This window comes from Carcharhinus amblyrhynchos, chromosome 5, assembly GCF_965287045.1.
Source record: "Carcharhinus amblyrhynchos chromosome 5, sCarAmb.v2.hapA, whole genome shotgun sequence".
NCBI lineage: Eukaryota > Metazoa > Chordata > Chondrichthyes > Carcharhiniformes > Carcharhinidae > Carcharhinus > Carcharhinus amblyrhynchos.
Window position 1 is genome coordinate 15,219,916 of NC_137328.1, and position 18,752 is coordinate 15,238,667.

General features: G+C 42.6%; 1 protein-coding gene across 2 annotated transcripts in view; it reads left to right on the top strand.

Annotated features, from left to right (window-relative positions):
• Window positions 1–1,901: 1,901 nt before the first annotated feature.
• Window positions 1,902–18,752, top strand: part of ric1 (RIC1 homolog, RAB6A GEF complex partner 1) — a 138,748-nt gene continuing 121,897 nt past the window's right edge. For both annotated transcript variants that reach the window (XM_080188487.1, XM_080188488.1), the window contains exon 1: window positions 1,902–2,293. In XM_080188487.1, coding sequence (XP_080044613.1) covers window positions 2,153–2,293 — 141 coding nt within the window. In that variant the 5' untranslated portion in view covers window positions 1,902–2,152. The remainder of the gene's footprint in view (window positions 2,294–18,752) is intronic.

Sequence of the window (18,752 nt, forward strand, 5' to 3'; positions counted from 1 at the left end):
TGTCTTTGTTACCCAGGTGATCCAGGGTTGAGTTTAGGGTCACAGAGATGTGATCTGCTATGGACCTGTTGCGGCGATAAGCAAACTGTAGCGGATCCAGATAATCTGGGACACCGGAGTTGATGTGTGCCTTGACTAGCCTTTTGAAGAACTTCATAATGATGGGTGCCAGAGCCACCGGGCAATAGTCATTAAGGCACACTGCCTGGCTTTTCTTTGGTACAGTGATGATGGTCATCTCCTTGAAGCAGATAGAGACCTCAAATCAGTGTAAGGAGAAGTTAAAGGTGCCAGCTGATCCATGCAGAATATGAATCTGCCTCCTTTACCCGGTCTGGTCACCATGTGATGGCACGGTGGCACAGTGGTTAGCACTGCTACCTCACAACATCAGGGACCTGGGTTCAATTCCAGCCTCGGGTCACTGTCTGTGTAAAGTTGCACTGTGGGGATTCCATGATTCTTTGACCCACAGCAATGTAGTTGACTCTTAACTGCTCTCAGTTCAATGCAATTAGGGATGGGCAACAAATGCTGACCTTGTCAAGGATGCTGGCATCGAAGAATGAAAGCAAAAGTCAAGTTTCACCGTACCAACTGACACAAGAACAGCTTCTTCCCAGCTGCCATGAGATTTTTGAATGGACCCACCTCGCATTAAGTTGATCTTTCTCCACACCCTAGCTATGACTGTAACACTACATTCTGCGCTTTCTCCTTTCCTTCTCTATGAACAGTATGCTTTGTGTCATGTGCAAGAAGCAATACTTTTTACTGCATTTTAATACATATGATAATAATAGATCAGATCAAATGCAACAGAATCTTGATCAATTGGGCCAGTGGGCTGATGAATGGCAGATGGAGTTTAATTCAGACAAATGCGAGGTGATGCATTTTGATAGATTGAACCAGGGCAGGATTTACTCAGTTAATGATAGGGATTTGGGGAGAGTTACAGAACAAAGAGATTTAGGGGTACATGTTCATAGCTCCTTGAAAGTAGAGTCACAGGTAGACAGAGTGGTGAAGAAGGCATTTGGCATGTTTGATTTCATCGGTCAGAACATTGAATATAGAAGTTGGGACATCTTGTTGAAGTTGTACAAGACACTGGTAAGGCCACACTTGGAATACTATGTCCAATTCTAGTCCCCTATTATAGAAAGGATATCATTAAATTAGAAAGAGTGCAGAAAAGATTTACTAGGATGCTACAGGGACTTGATGGATTGAGTTTTAAGGAGAGGCTGGACAGACTGGGATTTTTTTCTCTGGAGCGTAGGAGGCTGAGGGAGTGATCTTATAGCGGTATATAAAATGAGGGGCACAGATCAGCTACATAATCAATTTCTTTTCCCAAAGGTAGGAGTTGAAAACTAAAGGGCATCGGTTTAAGGTGAGACGGAGATACAAAAGTGTCCGGGGGGAATTTTTTCACAAAGAGGGTGGTGAGTTTCTGGAACAAGCTGCCAGAGGTAGTAGTAGAGGCAGGTGCAATTTTGTCTTTTAAAAAGCATTTATATAGTTACATGGGTACAATGGGTATAGAGGGATATCGACCAAATGTGGCTAATTGGGAGTAGCTTAGTGGTTTAAAAAAAAGGCGGCATGGACAAGGTGGGCCGAATGGCCTGTTTCCATGCTGTAAAACTCTATGCAACCTCAGTCCTCAGGAAGCTTCGCTCCTGGCTTATGATTGATCCACTCTCCGGGTTTGCTCGATGTCTGACAGCCTCCGACCCCAATCCGTGATCCGGATGCCAACTGCGCTCCGGGTTTTGCCGATGACTGACATCCGGGATTTTCCTCCCGCTGGCCCCGCCCCCTCCCCGGCTCAAGCCCCGCTCCCTCCCCGCCGGCGCCGCGTCATCAGCCGGAGACAAGATGGCGGGCGGGAGGCCGCTGGGCTCCGGAGGCTGTGTCAACGGCGGCCCGCCTCGCGTCGCTCCTGCCGCCGGCTCCAGCCTGCACTGGTGAAGAAGCAGCGCCGCCGCCGCTACCGCCGCCGTAATCCCAGCCCCCCGAGGGGGGAGGCTCGCTTCCCTCCCCCCTCTCCATCCTCCCGGCTCTCAGTGAGGGACTGGAGCTCTGCGATTGTGCCGAGGCGGACAGAGCCCAGTCTTTGTGGACAGCGGGGTCGGAGTCGGCCATGTATTTCCTCAGCGGCTGGCCCCGGCGCCTCCTGTGTCCCCTCAAGGGCTCGGAGAAACCGTTTTACATCCAGCCCGACTCGCGGAGACTGATCTTCGCACTCCTGTCGCAGACACAGATCAGCCTGTGGTACAGCAGGGTGAGTAGAACAGCAACATCTGCAGCAACAGTACGTGTCATATATACCTGTGTGTGTGCGCCACATATGTCTGTCTGTGTGTGTGTCTGCCACTATATATATATGTCAATGCGTCTGCCGCATGTGTGTCTGTGTGTCCGTCTGCTGCATATGTGTCCGTGTGCTGTGATTTATTATTGTCACATTTATTAGCATACTATGAAAAGTATTGTTTCTTGTGCGCTATACAAAGTATACCGTTCATAGAGAAGGAAACGAGAGAGTACAGAATGCAATTACAGTTGTAGCTAGGATGTAGAGAAAGATCAACTTAATGCGAAATAAGTTGATTCAAAAGTCTGACAGCAACAGGGAAGAAACTGTTATTGAGTTGGTTGGTACGTGATCTCAGGCTTCTATATCTTTTACCCAGTGGAAGAAGGTGAAAGAGAGAATGTTCGGGGTGTGTGGGGTCCTTAATTATGTTGGTTGCTTTGCCGATGTAGCAGGAAGTATAGTCAGAGTCAATGGATGGAAGGCTGATTTGAGTGATGGATTGGGCTATGTTCATGACCTTTTATTGTTCCTTGAGGTCTTGGGCAGAGCAGGAGCCACACCAAGCTGTGATACAACCAGAAAGAATGCTTTCTATGGTGCATCTGTAAAAGTTGGAGAGAGTCGTAGTTGATCTGCCAAATTTCCTTAGGCGTCTGAGAAAGTAGAGGTGTTGGTGGGCTTTTTTAACTAGAATGTCAGCATGGGAAGACCAGGGCATGTTGGTGATCTGGACACCTAAAAACTTGAAGCTTTAATCCCTGTTGACCCTGTTGCATGTTCTCCTTTACACTTCCTGAAGTCGATGACAATCTCCTCAGGGAGATTGCACCAGATTCTCTATCTCATTCCTGCACTCTGAGATCTGATCCACCACGGTGGTGTCGTTAGCAAACTTGAAAATCGAATTGGAGGGGAATTTGGCCACATGGTCATAAGTGTATAAAGGGTATAGTAGAGGGCTGAGAGCACAGCGTTGTGGGGCATCAGCGTTGAGGATGATCATGGTGGAGGTGTTATTGCCTGTCCTTACTGATTGTGGTCTACGAGTTAAGAAGTTTAGGATCCAGTCACAGAGGGAGGTGCTGAGGTCTTGGCCATGGAATTTGAGGATGGGTTTCATTGGAATAATGGTGTTGAAGGCTACAGTTATAGTATAGCTATAGTTACTATGTAGGTATCCTTATTATCTTGGTGTTCCAGGGTTGAGTGCAGGGCCAGAGAGGTGGCGTTTGCTGTGGACCTGTTGTGGCGATGGGCAAACTGTAATGGATCCAGGTAGACCAGGAGGCTGGCATTGATTAGTGCTGTGACTAGCCTTTGGATGCACTTTGTGATAATGGATGTCAGAGCTATTGGCTAATAGCTGGTATCTCTGTGTGCATGCCGCATGTCTGTGTGTGTGTGTGCACGCCATTTGATTTTTGATTTATTATTGTCACATGTATTAGCATACAGTGAAAAGTATTGTTTCTTGCGCAATATACAAGCAGAACATACCGTTCATAGAGAAGGAAATGAGAGTGCAGAACATAATGTTACAGTCATTGCTACGTTGTTGGGAAAGGTCAGCTTAATGCAAGTTAGGTCCATTCAAAAGTCTGATGGCAGCAGCAGAGAAGAAGCTGTTTTTGAATCGTTTGGTACATGATCGCAAACTTTTGTATTTTTTTTCCTGACGGAAGAAAGTGGAAAAGAGAATGTCCGGGGTGAATGGGACCCTTAATCATGTTGGCCGCTTTGCTGAGGCAGGAAGGAAGTGTGGACAGAGTCAGTGAATGGTTTGGGCTACATTCACGATCTTTTGTAGCTCCTTGCGGTCTTGGGCAGAGCAAGAGCCGGAAAGAATGCTTTCTATGGTGTGTCTGTAAAAGTTGATGAGACTCGTAGCTGACGTACTGAGCTTCCTTAGTCTTCTGAGAAAGCAGAGGCATTAGTGGGCTTTTTTAGTTGGCATGGGGGGACCAGGGCAGGTTGTTGTCATCTGGACACTTATAAAGTTGAATATATATCTATACATATGTGTGCCAGAAAGTCTGCTCTCCACCAATGAGACCCCAGTGTAGTGCCAAATCCAGCTCCCCCTCTCTCCCTCCACAAGTTGGCAGAAATAATAGTAGGAGGGATTACTATTTGAAAGGCGAAAAGCTGCAGCATGCTACGGTGCGGAGGGACCTGGGGATCCTTGTGCATGAGTCGCAAAAACCCAGTCTGCAGGTGCAGCAGATGATCAAGAAGGCGAATGGGATGCTGGCCTTTATAGCGAGGGGGATAGAATATAAAAGCAGGGAGGTCTTGCTGCAACTGTACAGGGCACTGATGAGGCCGCAGCTGGAGTTCTGTTTGCAGTTTTGGTTGTCACACTTGCGCAAGGATATTTTGGCCTTGGAGGGAGTGCAGAGGAGGTTCTCTAGGCTGATACTGGAGATGAGGGGGTTAGACTATGAAGAGAGATTAAATAAACTGAGTCTGTACTCGTTGGAGTTTAGAAGGATGAGGGGGGATCTTATAGAGACGTATAAGATAAAGAAAGGGATGGATAGGGTAGAGGTAGAGAGATTATTCCCGCTCAGAAAGGACAGCAGGACTAGAGGGCACAGCCTTAAGATAAGGTGGGGGGGACAGTTTAGAACAGAGTTGAGGAGGAACTTCTTCGCTCAAAGGGTGGTGAATCTCTGGAATTCTCTGCCCGTTGAAGTGGTGGAGGCTACCTCGCTAAATATATTTAAGTCACGGGTAGATAGGTTTTTGACAGACAAGGGAATTAAGGGTTATGGGGAGAAAGCAGGAAAGTGGAACTGATCCACTTCAGATCAGCCATGATCTTATTGAATGGCAGGGCAGGCTCGAAGGGCTAGATGGCCTACTCCTCCTATTTCTTATGTTCTTATGCTCTTGTGTTACTAGAGCCAGATCAAATCTTTTGAGCCTGGAGATGCTGCTGAAGTCTATTTAAAACCGAGTGAAAAGGGTTTGTGTGTGGGGGAGACCAGGGACCGGGAGTACACTGGCTTTCTTTTAGTGGAAAGAATAAATTCTTGATGTGCCCCCCCCCACCCCGATTTATCTATTTTGAACCTTTTTTTCTTTTGTAAATTATTTCAAGTGATTGGCAACTCCTTGCTGTAGACCTGAATCTGCATCTTTCTTTCCTATCTCCTCTCCTCGAAAGCTACAACCTCCTCAAAAAACCCATCCTGATTCCTTGGTCATTATAAACTACCATCACATCTCTAACCTTACTTTCTTCTCCAAAGTCCTTGAGCATGTCATTGCTTCCCAAATCTGTATCTGTCTTTACAGAAGCCCCATGTTTGAAGCTCTGCAATCAGATTTTTGTCCTTGCCATTATTGAAATGGCTCTTATCAAAGTCAAAAATGACATCCTCTGTTACTGTGACAAAAATAAACGTTCTCCTTCATCCTTCCCAATCTATCTGCAATTTATGCCAAATCATTCACCAGAGCCTGTCTGCCATAGTCCAGCTGTGTGTAACTGCACTTACCTGGTTGCATTCTTGTCTGAAGCCAAACAATGTTTCAGAATGACTTCTCTTGGTGCATCCACACCAGCGTTTAATTGCGAAGCTTTCTGAACTTTAAGCCTAAGAATCAGTAAAATGAGGGCATTAAATTTAAAATATTTGACCTCTTCAGATTTCTTCATGCCATTGCTTCACCTATCTTTGTAACCTTGCAACTTGAGACACTTAACCTTGTGCATCCTCCTATCATTCTGTCACACATTGGCAGATCTTTCATACCTTGGCCTGAATACCTCCCACCCTGCCCTCTCCACCTCTCACCCTTCTCCTCTCGAAATGCCTTCTATTCTTCACATTTCTACTTCTTTTCCATCTCAACTTTTTAAATTTATTTCTAATGCTAATCTTTCTCTTCATCGTGCACACAAATCATATTTTCCCTCTTACATAAGCACACTTGTGAATTTTCTACATCACACGTGTTATGTGCAAATTTGTAGCAGCAGCAAGTTGATCTGGAGATCCATAGAAATGGTTGATGGGCTTATAATGAAAGAGTTGAAATGGATTCTGGTGTCATAGAACTGCAATAAAAATTGCAAATCGTACTGTGTTTCATGCTCCCTGTGAGCTACGTAAGGTGCAATACTATGTAACCAATATGCATGCCAAAAGTTTGAAAAAATACTTCGATTTGCCCTGGCGAGGCTGGCATTGGATTGATTTTAACAGCAGTAACAGGCCAGAACTGTACCACCTTAGAAGACATTGGCACCATACACGGTGGCACAGTAGTTAGCACTGCTGCCTCACAGCACAAGGGACCTGGGTTCATTTCCGGCCTTGGGTCACTGCTTATGTGGAGTTTGCATATTCTCCCCTTGTCTGTATGGGTTTCCTCCAGGTGTTTCAGTTTCCACCCGCAGTCCAAAGATGTACAGATTAGGTGGATTGGCCATGCTAAGTTGTCCATTAGTGTCAGGTGAACTAGCAGGGTAAATACATGGGGTTATGGGGATAAAGCGTGGCTGGGAATATTGTCAGTGCAGGCTCGATGGCCCAAATGGCCTCCTTCTGCACTGTGGGGATTCTATGTGGTCCTGACCTCAATGCTGTGACCCATGTTTGATCTTACTGGAAGCAGCCAATTAAGAGGCCACCTCCAAGAGCCTCATCTGATTCAGGGCAGTGGGTTGGCTTTGCAGATGGGAGAGCCAGTCAGATCACCTGGGGCTTTGGGCAGCCAGCAGCACCACCCAGAGAATTGGGTACTGACAATGTAGGAACGAGACAGCAAGAGCACCTCCAAAAACAAAAATAATTATGGTCACAGCTGTGAGACTGCCAGTGGGGAGGGTTAACTCTCCAGCATGAAAGCTGACTGTTCTGTCCTCAAATGGACACAAGTGCCACTAATTGGCTACCTGTCCCTCTAGGCAGATAGATTTTGCTGTTCTGACCGCACTTTTGACAAGATCTCCAAGTTGTAGGAGCTGTTGGGTAGACAACCTGATATGCAATTTTTAGAAATCCCCCCTCTCCCTGTCTTCAAAGCTACCCCCAAGTGATGAATAAGATTCCTCCCATTGTATGTATTTTGAAGCTTAATCTTAAATTAAATGGTTTGTCTAATATGCAAACAGGTTTGTTTTTCAGAGGAAAAAAGTTTGAGGAGCTCTATTGCTATGCTTTGTAGCTTTGATACCTCTATTTTAATGGCATGACATACCTTTGGTACTAAAATATTGTCTCTCACGGATCATGCTGAGAATCTGTGCTGTTGTGCAGTTTAACAATAATATCTTGGACATAAGCTGGACAATCTCAACTCGGCTAGTAACTACCAGCTCATGGTCAAAATCATGTTTCACTTAATTGTTGATATTAGGAATTTGATCCATATTTTCACCTTGTAGTATTCTTTTTTCCTCCTGTTATTTTGACTAAGTTATCGTTATAGAATGGGGTGGGGATGTTGTGGGGGTGGGGTGGGGTGGAGAAGGTGGGAGGGTGGTGGGGGTGTTGGAGGATGGGATTGTTGCTGCCACTCAGCTGTTCCTTCGTTATTGTCTCTCGCAGTTTTATTTGTACCAGCTAGCTGGATGTATCTCTGAGCAAGATAATTGTGGTTCTGGTGGTTAACATTTTCTACACTTGTAATAGCAGCAATGCTTCATTGGCATTGTCAAATCAGGTCATGAAAGACACCATATAAATTCATGTCTTTTCATTGCAAGTGAACCTGATATACATCTCGATATTTTTATAATCTCATTCCTGTGATTTTGTGACAGATGGCTGAATGTTGCATTCTTGGGGCAATGAATACAGCTTTGCTAACTTGAAAGAAATAGCCAAATGCTGTTTATTATCTTGACTGCCTGTGGTATATAATGTTTGTAATATTTCTTTATATTATTATTTCTCCCTTGTTTACATTCTGGTTCAACTTGATAAAATGCTTGAGACTTTTTGTAGTTTGTGTAAGATAACATTGTTTCAGAAAGCAGAAATGTCAATTGAAGTTGTTTTCTGTGTTGGTTTTGGAGCAGTTTGCATTGAATAAGTATCAAAGCAGACCTAATTTCCTCCTCCTTGGCAACCATGGATTTCCACTGGATTGGTCTATAATTATGCTTAACAAAGTACTGCAGTGGTCTGCCATTGCTTTCTGCAATACGTTTGACCAGGAAACTCTCCCCTTAGTATCTGCCATCAGGAATATGGACTGATAAACAACCTGTTTAGCCACATACTGAAGTCACCTTTCATGACCATGATGGCCTGGAGTGAGACCTGAACCTGGGGCTTCTGGCCCAGAGCTAGAAATCCAACCATGACACCATAACATCTTACAAGACCCAATTCTGGACAAGCTAAATTGCATCTGATTTCCAGGATTTTTTTATAGCGGAATTAACAAAAATTTTCCACTGTAACATCAGAAACAACTTGTTTAATGGATCAGTGTGGTTTCCTGGCAGTGTTTGCTGAAATGCACAAATGAGGCTGTGGGTGCTCAGTCGTTGAGTGTACGGAAGGCTGAGATTGATTGATTAGATTTTTGGATTGTGAGGGAATCTGGCAGAAAAGTGGAGTTCAGGTTAAGGATCTGCCATGTTTTTTTAAAATGGCAGAGGAGGCCAAATGGCCTATTCCTTCAATTTTAAGCTTTTTTATTTATAAAATGGTTAAAGGGAAAAGCTATTGGACCTTTAGTTACAAGTGTCAACTTCAAAAGTCATTACTTTTGCAGATATATAGTTCATATATTGATCATTTGCTATGGAAACTTCCCAGAGTATAAACAGTTATTTTTGCTGCCTAGGGAGCACCATCCAGCATTTCAGAGTAACCAGTGGTTAGCTTGTGGCAACTTTAGTGCTGTGGTGAATAAAAACAGAAGACAGATGGCACTGTGTTTAGCACTGCTGTCTCACAGTGCCAGGGACTCTGGTTCCATTCCTGGCTTGGGTCACTGTCTGTGCAGAGTCTGCATGTTCTCCCCATGTCTGCATGGGTTTTCTCCAGGTGCTCCGTTTTCCTCCCACAGTCCAAAAGATGTGCAGATTGGGTGCATTGGCTATGCTAAATTCTCCCTCAGTGTACACGAACAGGCTCTGGAGTGTCTTGACTGGGGGATGTTCACACTAACTTTATTGCAGTGTTAATGTAAGTCTACTTGTGACAAATAAGGTAACTTTAAAATGTTGGAAAATCTCAGCAGGTCTGACAACTGTAGAGAGAGAATGGAGCCATCGTTTTGAGTCTGGATGACCCTTCATTAGAGCTGATGGATAGAAATAGCTTGCATTTAAATACTGCATGTACTGTAAAGCTGAAAAATAAGACAAAGTGCTGACATTTACCATCAGGCCTGGCAACGTTTGTGAAGAAAGAAACACCTAGTGCTTTAGGTTGATAAAATGCAGTTGACTTGAATCATTAACTGTTCTTTCTCTACAGATGCTGCCTGACCTGTTGAGTCTTTCCAGCATTTTATGTTTGTATTGTATATTTAAGTCTTTATTATGTGCCTCTTTCCCTCCCTTTCTGTCCCCATCCTCTTCACTTTTTTTTGCCATGTACGCTCTTGAATTTTACAAAGAATTAATTACTTTAAAATGTCTCGGTTGTTGTGCAGGAAGGACGTATGAATAGCAAATGAGTCATGCATTGATGTATGTTTCTTGTGTTTGTGGAACTGGTTGGGAAGAGGATATTAGCTACAGAATCAGAAAAACTCCATGCATTTTGAATAGTACCATTGAACACTACATTTATTATGAACTCAAAAGGTGCTTAAACTCACAAGCACCTGAGGTGCTAGAGGGTGCAAGCAACTGAGTCAAGAAGCTAATATCTATTAAGTTTTTCACTGGAAAGTAAGTGGTATATGTTAATACTCCAGAGATTTGATTAAGTGTTGAGCTCAAAACCATAGCATGTCATGGTTGGTGATAGAATCATACCATTAACATTCCACCAGTAACGTTTTGCTAATTACAAAAATAGATGAATATGAGTTGATTGCAGATAATAGTTTTGGGAGCAATCTGCCAGATAGTAACCTCGCACTCCATTTAAGTTTTTGTAGATTGCAGAGAAAATAGTAAACAGTAAATTGTATCTTAAGACCAATTAAATGGTGAGAATAATTAAAATAATACTTTGTGCAGTCTTTTAGATTCAGTCTGCTAGCTCGGTACAACTTAGGGACATTCTAAGAAATAGGAGTAGGCCATTCAATCCCTCAAGCTTGCTCTGCCATTAAATAAACCATTTAAATTGAACAAATTCCAAAATATGTTGATTCTTTCTGCCTCATCTGCAATGCAGTCTAACTTAATAGATTCTGAGAAATTGTTTTTGCACATGAAAATGTTGACTGCATTGCAGGTAAGTAATGTTTTTAGTTTCAGTTTAACTTCAGGTTAAAAAGAAAACTGGTACAATATAGTAAATTCTGGGACTTCTCATGACTGAGAAAGAAAGCATTGCCTGTCTCTTCAAGCAGATGGTATTTTCATGTGCCTACCCACAAGGGTGCTTCCATAAAACTTGGCATGGTAGGCTTCCCTCCTGTGAAGGATGACGTGTATCTGTCAAAGCATATAAAAATGTTGAATCACTCATTAAAACTTTGGTTAAAGTACCGAGTCATTGATAGGTGATGAATGATGGGACACAGGTCTAGGGAGAAGTTGAAGATTTGATTGCTTAGTTTGCTGCCAGAATGTTCATCGGACTTTATCCCACTTTGAAATCAGTACCTTGGGTCTGTCTGATTAGTAAGTTGGCACAAAACATTTGGAGATCTACCACGTTGCAACACTAGTGAGTTGAAGGTCATACACTCGAGATATGCAAATCACAATGAGTCAGAAGAGGTACTAGAAAAATTGTAAACAATGTGAAAGCAAAGATTGTTGAATATGAAGTAAGAACGAATATGGAGAAGACCAAGATGATGATGAGCGGAGACCTAGCCCCAGAAGTGAAAAATGAAGCAAAGGGGTAAGTCCTGGAAAAGTTCGTATATCTTAAACAGATTATCACAAACAATGGGAAATATGATTGTGAGATCCGATGGAGAATTTAGATGGCCAAGATCCACTTTGTCGGAATGAAAGACATTTCAACATTAAAAAAACTGGACCTGAATTAGGAAAAGATTGAGTTGCCAAATCTTGTCATCTGTGTTATATGCCTCAGAGATGTGAACAACATTAGACCGTTGATGAGCAGAATGCATTTTAGACCTGGGCATGTAGCAGGTTGTTCTGCATGTCTGACATAAACTAATGAGGAGTGCTGGAAATGGCTGGAGAAAAGGAAATTGGTGTGCGACATTAGAGAGAGATACAATAATTTGGTCACATTATTAAAGCAGCTGGGACAATTATGGAAGGAAAGATTGGCAGAAAACGTAGGAAAGGGAATCAGGAGAAAGCAAATGAAGGGTAAGCAGAATGAATGAGGTTGACCAATGTGAAAGGGCAACGCAAGACTTAATGGGTGTTGATCCATAGGAGGCTTCTTTCTGGAAAGAAAATGACACCAATGAATGAATAACCTATTTGGAAATCGTGTTATGTTATCTCTAAGATTCTGAGGGGGGAAAGCTGATGCAAATATGCTTGGGAAGGAAGGATATCTGATGCACCGAATGGAAGTGCAATACTGAGAACAGGTTTTATTAAATATCCAGTCAGACTACATGGAGTGTGTCACCGCAAGACTAAAATTGGTCTCCAGCACAGCCCCTGTAACAAAGTGTGGAATACATTAGGTTGCTGATTCACTCACTAGTCCTCAATTCGTGCATTTAGAATGTCCGTTTCACTGTCTACACCTTTCACATTTTAGATGATTTTGGGATGGATGCATTGCTTTAGTAAAATTATGCAAGTCTCTCTTTAATCCCCTGCCAAAATTATTACAGGACTCATCAACTGAGTAACTGCGGTAACTAGGTCTCAGAGCAACCTGGCATGATGTATATTTCCTATCTTTTTTTCCCTCACCTTCCCCCATTTAAGAAAAAACATGCATTATGTGCACTTTTGGCCTGATAGGGATCAGCAGTTCATGATGTTGCACTGCTGATGTGAAATTTCTAACACTAATGACACTGTGCTGTGGAGTCACCAGATAACTTTATCTTGTATGAATTAGCAGTGTGATTCCTGCTTATTTTCAGCTTTTGGAATTTTTGTAATTTAAAACCAAGTACAAACGTTTGCTCTTCCTGACGTTGATTTGCCTGGTAACAGCTGAACCCAGAATTAATAAAAGGATTGATGGGATGTAATTACTGAGCATCAAGGGAGAATATACCTGGTGACAGCAGTAGCCATATTCAGGAGAGATGATGAGATGTTTAGCAAAATAAGATCAGATGTAAACAGCCCTCTCATCAAAAAACAGTTAGCCTAAAGGACTCAGATCTATGGAAGCATACAGATGTTAATTTTTGAGAGTCAAGGAATGTTGGGGAAACGGGGTCCGAAAATACAGTAAGCAGAATCAGAGAGAGAACAGGGTATAACTGTTCACTTCTGCAGAAGCAGAGAGGACAGTTTAACACCTAACAGTAAACCAGTTAAGACCAGAGGCCACTTCTTGGCCTTTTGGCTAAGATCAAGCCGAATCAAGGCTAAGATGGGGTGCAAAGTCTTATTGTGTCAGCTTGGATCTTTCTTGAAAGAAAATGACACCAATGAATGAATGAATGAGCAGGTCTGATAGCATGTGCGGAGAGGGAATTGACTCAAAACGTCAGCTGTCTTCTCTCTCCACAAATGCTATCAGACCTATTGGGATTTTCCAACATTTTCTGTTTTTGTTTGATTCCAGCACCTGCGGTAATTAGCTTTTATCTTGTTTGTCTCCAGAGACCATAAATTGAATTCAATTGGAATTTGGATTTGATTTTTGGACAAAGCAAGGAATTAGTTTGTGTTTGTCTGGTCTGTTGAGCGTTGACTTTGTAACTTTATGGATGGAGTAAAAGAAAGGCCGCTTTTTAAGCCTTGCAGCTGAGATAGTGCAGAGACCTTCATGAAGGCAGTTTAAATATCTGCACTGAACGAGGATTGGCAAAGTTGCTCAGATTTGATCATTCTTCTGGTATTGTGTGGCATCTATAAGCTGAATTTGATTTACAGATTTGTTAAAGTGGATGTTGTTTGGGGAAAGGCGAAGTCTTACTGAGTTCAGGTATCATAGATGTAGTTGGAACCAGGGATAATTTTTTAGATAACATTGTGTTTATTACTTCTGGTGTTTACTTGTCTTAGAACATTATAGTCCTGTTTGTGTGTATTTGTCTTTTCTTTCATTTAATAACTAGTCTTGAGTAGTTGTTACATTGCAACTGGGTTGTTCATTCTTATGAGTGGTTTCATGTGCCTCCTCTCGCCATTCCAAAACAAAATTATGCCCTGCCATGCATCAGTGTCTCACCTTGAGATGCCTTCACAGATAACATCAGCATGGTTTGTCTTTCCCCATTACCAACATGAAGTTCAAGACACTTTAACTCGTGAATGATGAAGTTTAATTCCCCATTGACACAACCAAACACATTGGAGCATAAAATAGTATTTGGAAGGCCATAGTTATGTCTTGATTCTCGAGCTCGTTTGTTTCAGATTGTTTGCCTTTAAATTCCTGCTTGTTATGTTCCTTATTGCTTCCCTGTTATTTTAATACTTTTAGTTAGGCAGAGTTACTCTCTGATCTGAGAAATAGTAAACATCTAAAGCAAGATTATACAAAGTTGGATGGGAGGGTGATCTTTGAGGGGGATACAGAGATGCTGCAGTGTGATTTGGACAGGCTGAGTGAGTGAACCTATGCATGGCAGATGGATTATAATGTGGATAAATGTAAGCTTATCCACTTTGGTAGAAAATGGTAAAGCAGATTATTTTTCGGGTGTAAATTGAAAGAGGTGGATACTAGCAAGACCTTGATGTCCTCACACAGTAGCCATGGAAAGTAAGCGCTTAAGTACAGCAGACAGTAAAGAAGGCAAATGGTATGTTTGCTTTGATAGTGAGTGAATTTGAGTCTAGGAATAGTGATGTGTTAAGGGTGGTGTTGAGGCCACACCTGTGACCTTATTTTAGGAAGGGAGGGCATGCAGTGAATGTTTACCAGGCTGCTTCCTGGGATTAATTGTTTAGAATTAGATCCTCTGGAGTTTACTAGAGTGAGGGGATCTCCTAGAAACTTTAAAAATTCTAATAGGATTAGGCAGGGTAGATTTGGAATGTTCCTGATTGGTGTGAATGTCCAGAAATAAGGGTCATAGTTTGAGGATAACAAGTAAACCTTTTAGGACTGAGTTCCTAAAAGGACAAATTTCTTTATCTGGAGAGTGGTGAAATTGTGGAATTCACTACCATGAAGTAGTTGAGGCCCAAACGTTGTGTGATTTCAAGGAGGAATTAGATACAGCTCTTAAGGCTAAAGGAATCAAGCAGTATGTGGAGGTGGAGGTTGGGGGTGATCAGGGCGATGAATTTGATCATCCATGATCGCAGTGAATGATGGAAGGGCCTACTCCTTCTATTTTCTAAGTATGTTTCTATGTATGTAAACAATGCTGATATAATCTGGTTTCATCACTTTCTTATCCATATGCATCACAAAAATTTATATTTTCATATTCAACGTAAATCCTAAGGCACTTCACATAAGCATTATAAAACAAAATGTGACAGAGCCATATAAGGATGCATTAGGTCAGATGACAAAAAAAACTTGAAAGAGTTAGGTTTTAAGAATTGCCTTAAAGGGAGAGAGATTGTTGGTGAGGTGCAAGGAGATAGTCCAGGGCTTGGGCAACTGAAAGTGTCACCACCAATGGTGAAGTGATTACAATCTATATGCTGAAGAGGCCAGAATAAGAGGAAGCACAGATGTATCGAAAGGTTGTGGGGCTGGAGGAGGAGAGAGAGAGTGGAAGAACAAGCCATGGAGGGCTTGAAAACAAAAGAATTTTAAAGACAAGATTTCACTTGACTAGTAGCCAGTATAAGTCAACAAGCACAGGGATGGTCGGTGAATGAGTCTTGATTAAGATGAGGCGAGTTAAGAAACAGGCAGAAGAGTTTTGGTGACCTCTAATTTGTAGAGGGAAGAATTTGGAAGACCAACAAAGAGTGAGTAGTAACAATTAAGTCTAGAAGTAAGGTGTGAATGAGGATTTTGGCAGCAGCTGAGAAGGGAAATCAAGCAATGTTACAGAGGTGGAAATAGGGTGATGGTGCAAATGTATTCGGATTGGCGGTTGGTGACTAGTGGAGTGCCCCAGGGGTCGGTGCTGGGGCCTCAGCTATTTACCATTTATATAGATGATCTGGAGGAGGGAACCGAGTGCAGGGTGTCGAAATTTGCTGATGACACCAAGGTTGGTGGAACGGCAAATTGCGCGGAGGGTGTGGAGAGTCTGCAGAAGGATCTAGATAGGCTGGGCGAATGGGCCAGGAACTGGCAAATGGAATTTAATGTTGGCAAGTGTGAGGTGGTCCACTTTGGTAGGAATAATGGTAGGAAGGACTATTACTTACGTGGCGAAAAACTGCAGCAGGCGACGGTGCAGAGGGACCTCGGGGTCCTTGTGCATGAGTCACAAAAACCCAGCCTGCAGGTGCAGCATGTGGTCAGGAAGGCTAATGGGATGCTGGCCTTCATAGCGAGGGGGATTGAATATAAAAGTAGGGAGGTCTTGCTGCAGCTGTATAGGGCATTGGTGAGGCCGCAGCTGGAGTACTGTGTGCAGTTTTGGGAGCCGCACTTATGCAAGGATATTTTGGCCTTGGAGGGAGTGCAGAGGAGGTTTACTAGGCTGATACCGGAGTTGAGGGGGTTGAACTATGAGGAGAGGCTGAATAAACTAGGCTTGTACTCGTTAGAGTTTAGAAGAATGAGGGGAGATCTCATTGAGACGTATAAGATGATGAATGGGATGGATAGGATAGAGGTGGAGAGACTCTTCCCGCTCAAAAAAGACAGTAGGACTAGGGGGCACAGCCTCAAGATAAAGGGGGGGGGGGTGCGGTTTAGAACGGAGTTGAGGAGGAACTTCTTCACTCAAAGGGTGGTGAATCTCTGGAATTCTCTGCCCGTTGAAGTGGTGGAGGCTGCCTTGCTAAATATTTTTAAGACGCGGGTTGATGGGTTTTTGATAAGCGAGGGGATTAAGGGTTATGGGGAGAGGGCGGGAATGTGGAACTGCGCCACGACAGATCAGCCATGATCTTATTGAATGGCGGGGCAGGCTTGAAGGGCTAGATGGCCTACTCCTGCTCCTATTTCTTATGTATGATGGGGATCTCAGCTTGGAGTCAAATAGTGACACCAAGTTTTTGCCAGGGAAAGGATGAAGTCAGTAGCCGGAGAATGAGATTGAAGAGGACGTTTCAGTCTATCTTGTGTTAAATTCGAGGAAACTTGTGCTGGACATCAGATAATGAGTCTGGTAATTTAGCAATGTGGAAGGAATCGAGTAATAGTGTGCCAGTCAAACTGAGGCAGAGTTGTGTCAATCAGCATACATATGAAAAATAGCGCTGTGTGTTTGGATGTTGTTGCTGAGGAGTGTGATGTCCAGATACAGGTGGGGGCAAAGGAGATAGGTCAATGAATGATACCTACATTGTAAGAATGAAAAGAGAAGCCATTACAATTGGCTGTGATCAAGTAAGAATAGACCTAGGTGAGGGCAATCCAAACCAACTGGACAATGGCTTTTGAAGAGGATGGTGTGGTCATCTATGTAAAAGGCTGCAAACAGGTGGAGAAGGGGAAAGTTTACCTTGTCATAGCCATCTGGCCTGTCATTTAATTGCTTGTCTCTTTGTAAGATTTTTCTTAAAACCAACTTCTTTGAGAGAATTTCTGATCAAGTGACTTAATGTGCTTTGTGGCTTGGTGTCATAGTTTCTTATCCTACTCCCATGAAGCACTTTGAGATCCTTGTTGTCTTAAAAGATACTACTTAAATTTAAGTTGCTGTCTTGTCTTTGATTGCCTTTGGTAGGGGTGGAAAACTGATTAGAGGGATTCAAACATGGAGTTCCTGGAAAGATGGGCATGGATTTGCAAGGTGTCATCATGTTCAAGGAAATGTCGATTGTTTGCAAGAATGGTCAAGGTCAGGGGTTGGCTTTTTGAGGAACGGGGTGATGAAAGTAGATTTGAGGTTGTGGGGTTGGTGGAGCAACACATTTATCGATGTACAGTATCCAATCAGATTGGGGCAGAGAATAATGTGACTTCAGAGATTTGACAGTTTGGCTTGGGAGGAAAATTATCCGAAGAATAATTGAGCTAAAATTTCCTAGGATTGTAAACACAGGACACAGCCAATGATTTTCACATCTGTGCTCGTTGTTTGAAAGTTGTATCCTACTCATCCCTGGCCTTAATTATGCAAATGTTGTCTGTACAAATGCACAACCAGTTTTCTTTCGAAGTTACTGTTGAATCTTGTTCACCTTATACAGTGATTGTATTCTAGGTAATAACTTCTGCAAACATTTTTGCCTCTTCCGTCTTTTGGCTTTTTTGCCAATTATCTTAAATCTGTATCCTCTGGTAATCAACTCTCCTTGCAGTGCACAAACATTTTGTGTTTACTGTATCAAAGCCTTTCAAGATTTTGAACGCCAAAATCAAATCTCTCCGTAATATTAATTCTTCCAAGGGGAGTAATGGAATTTCACAATAACTTCATTGCAGTGTTAATGTAAGCCTTACTTTGGACTAATAAACTTTAACTTAATCCTATTTTCCTAGTCTCTCTGCATAAGTAACATCCCTCCCTGATATAATTTCAGTAAATTCCTCTGCACCTGATCCAAGGCCATAACATGCCCCCCAGTGCAAGACCTAAACATTTTACTAAAGGGTGTCGCTGAGCATCTTGGGCCATGTGTGTTTTTGAGGCGGGGGGGCAGGGAGGAGGCGAAACCTCTGTTTTCTTGTAAGGTGATGGTCCTTTTAGGACCTAGATTTTTCTGAAAGCTTTCTTGCAAGGCACCTTGCCTCCAGTAACTGATCATGTATTCAAGTTGCCTTGGAGATGATATAGTAGAAAAAGGATTAAGATTATTTGTACTGTCCCAGTAATATTTGTTAAAGCTTCCAAGGGTAAGACAAAGCAATCAAATTTGTGCTAGATATTAATGAAGGTAAACTGTCTTGTTAACAACAAGGTGAATTGGATTATTCTTGAGTCAGTGTTCAGATGGAATGTCATAATTTTTATCATTGCAGCGAAAACTCATTAATTAGCAGTATGTTCTTATGGCCTGAATATTGGGAATTGACTCAAAACAATGTTTGTGTTAATGAGATTAACTGAATCCTGACAACAGTGGAAACCACTGTTTCAAAATAGTTCTGCAACAGGGCTGTTTGCTTGC